This window comes from Eurytemora carolleeae, unplaced genomic scaffold, assembly GCF_000591075.1.
Source record: "Eurytemora carolleeae unplaced genomic scaffold, Eaff_2.0 scaffold560, whole genome shotgun sequence".
Lineage (NCBI taxonomy): Eukaryota > Metazoa > Arthropoda > Copepoda > Calanoida > Temoridae > Eurytemora > Eurytemora carolleeae.
In genome coordinates, this window is record NW_019396449.1 from 116,660 (window position 1) to 122,670 (window position 6,011).

Genomic DNA, 6,011 nt, shown 5'->3' on the forward strand with positions numbered 1-6,011 from the left:
GGGACATTTAAAAGATCTTGTCCGATTCATAACATGATCCGTTGTTTTTCTTTAAGTTTGAAAAGTGTTTGATTCGGACAATTTTTTCCATTGTTTTAGCGGCAGATATCTGTAAATCACATATATTAATTATCACAATTTAACTAGATTTTTTTTCAAAGAAAAAAATTAAGGATATCTCATTAATTAATGATACCTCATGCGTTCTTGGTCAGACATTGCTTGTTAGGTACCATTGTGAATAAGACAAGACACTCTAAAAAAATTAGGGTCACTTATAAAACTACGTCTATAACAACCATGGTTTTAGTTTAAACTTTCTTACATTTCTTTCTCAATAAATCAATCAATAAAAATCTGTTGATAAGATGATAATGTATTTTTAAAGCCAAGAAAAAAGTTTTATGACTACAGAGTGTCCCAAAAAGAAAGCTCTTTTTGACATTGAAGCAGCAAACATGGTTTGATTGTTAAAATGTTGCCTAATTTTGAAATGTATCTATTAAATCCATTAATGAAGTTATGACAGTAGGAAACTTGAAATCTTGGCTTGGATGAAAATTATATATTTTTATTGTGATATAAGTAAAAGAAATTTTTTTTATTGAATTCATAGTAAAATTTGCACCCAAGGGTTTACAATTAAACAAAAATAACTAAGACTATTATTATAGTTATTGTGCTAATAGACTGATAGTAGGCTGTTGTAACATTTAATCCCTTGATGTCGTTACAATCCCAGACATAAATCCTAGGGAAATCAAGATCAATCCTTGCCCCCCATCTTTGAGGGTTAATACAAGACTTCACTTTCATTCCCAGTACCAGTTTATAATTCACCCAAACCTCTCATCTTGTGTATAATATCTATCTCTCAAGGTCTTGAATAAGTGGGTGGTTTAACATTACACATTTTATTGGTACAAATATATCTGTTAATATCTATTTATATTGAATCATATTCCATATATCTGTAGGGTCCCTCAGCGGTAAGACAAGTCTCCACTAGCTCTTAAATAGGAAGAGTCCCTCAGCGGTAAGGCAAGTCTCCACTAACTCCTATGTAGGAAGAGTCCCTCAGCGGTAAAGCAAGTCTCCACTAACTCCTATATAGGAAGAGTCCCTCAGTGGTTAAGCAAGTCTCCACTGACTCTTATATATGGAGAGTCCCTCAGTGGTTAGGCAAGTCCCCACTGACCCTTATGTAGGAAGAGTCCCTCGGTAGTTCATCTGAGCCTCTGTTTCCTGCTGGGCTAGATGTGGTCTCAGCTGATCCTATCCTTCTATAGATAATATAACTGGTGATCTCCTGATCAATCCTAGCTATCTGTCAATCTGCTACAGACCTATGATCTTCTCCTGTGATACTTGTAACTGGTGATTTATGATCATCCTATTTCTCTGTCAATCTGCTCTGGATCTCTAGTCCCCACAGTATCTGCAACTTCCACAGTATCTGCAGTATCCTCAATATCCGCAGTATCCACAGTATCTGCAGCATTCCTAATATCTGCAGTATCCACAGTATCTGCAGTATCCTCCATATCTGCAGTATCCTCCATATCTGCAGTTTCCACAATATCTGCAGTATCTACAATATCTGCAGTATCCACATTATCTGTAGTCTGCTCTGCATCTCTGGTGATCTACAGTCTGCTCTATATCTCTGTGATCTGTTGGATGCTCTGCATCTCGATTGATCTCCCATCTACTTGATATCTCCTTGATCTGTAGGATGCTCTGCATCTCGGTTGATCTCCCATCTACTTGATATCTCCTTGATCTGTTGGATTCTCTGCATCTCGATTGATCTCCCATCTACTTGCTATCTCCTTGATCTTTAGGATGCTCTGCATCTCGGTTGATCTCCCATCTACTTGATAGATCCTCATGATCTCCTTTCACCTGGATTCATTGGCCTGTATTATCTTCTGAGTCCACAGTGTTTCTAACCATAGAAACACCTGGAATATTAGAGGGTTTAGGGAACTGAACCAGCTGTATAGAGGTGGAACTACATTGCTCTGATTCTATTATCCATTCTATAGTTCCAGCAATCCTCGGAGCCTCTAGTGTTTCTAACCATAGGAACACCTGGGACATTAGAGTGTGTAGGTAGTTGAACCAGCTGTATAGAGGTGGAACTACATTGCTCTGATTCCATTGTCTGCTCTATAGCTTCAGTGTTTCTAACCTTAGAAACATCTTGAGTATTAAAGTGTGTGGGTAGTTGAACCAGCTGTACTGAGGTGGAACCACATATCTCTGATTCTACTGTAAACCTGAGATATCTATCTCATCAATGGTTTATTTCTCTGATCTGTTGTAACCTGAGATATTTGTGTGTAGGTAGTTGAACCAGCTGTATAGAGGTGGAACTACATCTCTCTGATTCTCTGGTCTGTTCTACAGCTCCAGTGTTGCTAACCATAGAAACATCTGGAGTATCAGAGTGTGTGGGTAGTTGGACCAGCTGTACTGAGGTGGAACCACACTGCTCTGTTCTTATCCTCTGTTCTACAGTTCCAGTGTTTCTAACCATAGAAACACCTGGAGTATCAGAGTGTGTGGGTAGTTGGACCAGCTGTACTGAGGTGGAACCACACTGCTCTGTTCTTATCCTCTGTTCTACAGTTCCAGTGTCTCTAACCATAGAAACACCTGCAGTATCAGAGTGTATAGGTAGTTGGACCAGCTGTACTGAGGTGGAACCACACTGCTCTGTTCTTATCCTCTGTTCTACAGTTCCAGTGTTTTCAAACCTTAGAAACACCTTGAGTATCAGAGTGTGTGGGTAGTTGGACCAGCTGTACTGAGGTAGAACCACACTGCTCTGTTTCTTCTAGGATATCCATCTAATCTGTCATAAATCTGAGTATCAGACTCATTAATGGTTTATTGTTGTATTCTTCTGTATTCTGTATTCCTGAAGATATGATTTTGTAGATACATGTAAGTCCACATGTTGTAAGCCTTCTGAGAGCTGTCCATGAAGTGCCCGTCCCCCAGCCTTGGTTGAACAAACGGAGCTTGGCTCATACGTCTGTTCTATTCAAGGATCTGGGGTGCACTGTTGAATCTTAATGAATCAGTTCAGGTTAACTACTACGCATTCATTAAAAGAACTAAGAGGCTGGGGGAGGTTTTTAGCATGAGTCACCTATACTTTAAATATTACATCTGTATCTCTGATTATATCTGAGTAATAAAGCTCTTTGCTCATATATATATATTTGTGTATCTGGCCAAACTTTCTAATCACTACATCTTTGTAACCGGATGGCGTAAACTTTTGATCAGGGGTGTATATAATTCCATATTTTTGATTCTTTCCCCCCCCCTCTAATTTTTTTTTGAATTCCTTCCCCAAACTCGACAACTCAAAAGACATAGATTAAACTCTTCTTAGATTTATTATAGTATCATCAAAAAAAATTTACTCATTCTTACTTAATTAAACAGTAAAAAAGTCTACAGGGACATGAGACTGATTTTCTTGGTTCTTCTGTAGCTGTCCAAGAGATGCAGACAGATCTGCAAACTTCAGTTTGGACTGGAGTACTGTCTGGNTATACTAAAAATTCTAAAATTCGCGAATTTTTTATTCAGCTGAAAATTGTAGCTCCTTAAAGATTGGGGGGAAATGGAATTATATACACCCCTGCTTTTGATATGTCAAACTTGGATGATTTAATCAAACAGAAATCATAGTTTGAAATATCTAAGGTCTACATGTCATTGGTTTGCAAAGATATAGAGATTAGAAAATCAGAGTTTATGGCAAAGACTGAATTCCTTAAACTGTACTTTAGACAGATTTTTATATGGTACTAGGCTTTTAGGGCGCTTCGCGCCCATCTTCTTTTTCAACTTTTAATTGTGGCTTTATCTTTGTACAGCATAAAACAAAAACAAAAAAGTTTGCGGATTTCATAATATTTTTTTGCCATTTTCAAAATTTTTCAAAAATTAAAAACTTTTAAAGACAAATTTTTAAAATTTTGATCATTCATAAATCTTCCCTGGGGTCACGTGAGATCCCATAAAAAATTTGGGCCCGATCGGTTTAGTCGTTTTGACGTTTATTGGATTCAACAAACAAACAAACAGACAAGCCAAATTTATATATAGAAGAAAGTAAAGAAGTGAAAAAATAAAAATAAAAATCTATCTGTGAGCATCTTCTCTCTGTACAATAAAAAACATAAACAAAAAAAGTTCGCCGATTTAATAATATTTTTTCGCTCATTTTCAAACTTTTACAAAAATCTAAAACTTTTGGACAGACATTGTTGTTATTTTAAGCATCTTAAACCTTCCCGAACTAAATTTGGGCCCGATCGTCAGACAAACAGACAGACAGACAAGCAATGTATATAATCATAATCTGAAAGATCTTTAATAAGAGGAGTAATTTGATCAAAAACAGATTTCAGTTTCCCTTCATTCTTAATTTCTTAAAGTAAATACTATAGTTTTCTGGGAGTACTTTTTAGAAATCTTATCATGAAAAAAGTAAATACGCGATGATATAGTCAATATTTAATTATTCAATTTAACCTTACAAATATTGATAAAATTTTTTTCTTCTTCTTCAAATCGAAAACAAAAATGCTACAAACTTTCTAGGGAGGGGGGTAGGGGGAGTGGAGTATAGGACAAAAGCAAATGAATTAATAAAACGTTTAGTAAGATTTTTTATTGTTATATGTTTTTATATGTTTGAACATAAATTCAATCTAAAACTTAAGTTTACAAATAAGTGAGAAATTGTAAAGTCCTTCTTATCTATTCACAAACAATTACTAGTTGGCTAATCAAATTTAAACATAGAAAATAAAAGCACAATAAGTCAGGGTTCCATTTCTAGGGTTTATCTGGACGAACATTGTTTACCGGTTACACTTACACCTTTATAAAATGTCACTGACAATATAAACATTTAGACAAAAAAATCAGAAACAGTATAGAATCATAGTCCTTAACATCTTCCAGAAATAGTATCTTAGTGCTTAGAATCTGCCAGAAATAGTATTTTAGTCCTTACAATCTGGCCAGAAATAGTATCTTAGTCCTTAAAATCTGCCAGAAGTAGAATAATAGTCCTTAAAATCTGCCAGAAATAGTATCTTAGTCCTTAAAACAGAAATAGTATCTTAGTCCTTAAAACCTGCCAGAAATAGTATCTTAGTCCTTAAAATCTGCCAGAAATAGTATCTTAGTCCTTAAAATCTGCCAGAAGTAGAATAATAGTCCTTAAAATCTGCCAGAAATAGTATCTTAGTCCTTAAAATCTGCCAGAAATAGTATCTTAGTCCTTAAAATCTGTCAGAAATAGTATCTTAGTCTTTAAAATCTGGCAGAAATAGTATCTTAGTCATTAAAATTTGCTAGAAATAGTATCATAGTTCTTTAAATCTGCCACAAATAGTAACTTAGTCTCTTAAATCTGCCAGAAATAGTATCTTAGTCCTTAAAATCTGCCAGAAATAGTATCTTAGTGCTTAGAATCTGCCAGAAATAGTATCTTAGTCCTTAGAATCTGTCAGAAATAGTATCTTGGTTCTTTAAATCTGCCAAAAATAGTATCGTAGTCCTTTAAATCTGCCAAAGGTAGTATTTTAGTCCTTAAAATCTGCCAAAAATAGTTTCTTATTCCTAAGAATCTGCGACAAAACCTGCTACATATAGTATATTAGTCCTTAAAATCCACAACAGATATTATATTTGCCCTTAAAATCTGCCAGAAATAGTATTAATTAGTCCTGAAAATCTGCCACAAATAGTATCTTGGTCCTTAAATTCTGCAACATCTAGTATCTTTGTCCTTCAATTCTGCCACAAGTAGTATCAATTATTCCTTAAAATCCTTAAATGTCTGTTCTCAAAACACAGATTAATCTGTATACAGCTTATATTGTCTGTTCTCAGTACACAGATTTATCTGGATTTAGCTTATTATTGTCTATTTTTAATTCATAGATTAATTTGAATTCAGCTTTTATTTTTTA

At 34.9% G+C, this 6,011-nt stretch overlaps 1 protein-coding gene across 1 annotated transcript; it reads right to left on the minus strand.

The window, feature by feature from the left end:
* Positions 1 to 1,678: 1,678 nt before the first annotated feature.
* LOC111703513 (uncharacterized) lies at positions 1,679 to 3,100 on the minus strand. Its single transcript, XM_023475470.1, has 2 exons — positions 2,884 to 3,100; positions 1,679 to 2,786 (listed from the first exon to the last, which is right to left on the minus strand). Exons 1-2 carry the CDS (start codon positions 2,886 to 2,888, stop codon positions 2,300 to 2,302), a joined length of 492 nt encoding a protein of 163 aa, XP_023331238.1. The 5' UTR covers positions 2,889 to 3,100; the 3' UTR covers positions 1,679 to 2,299.
* Positions 3,101 to 6,011: the final 2,911 nt, after the last annotated feature.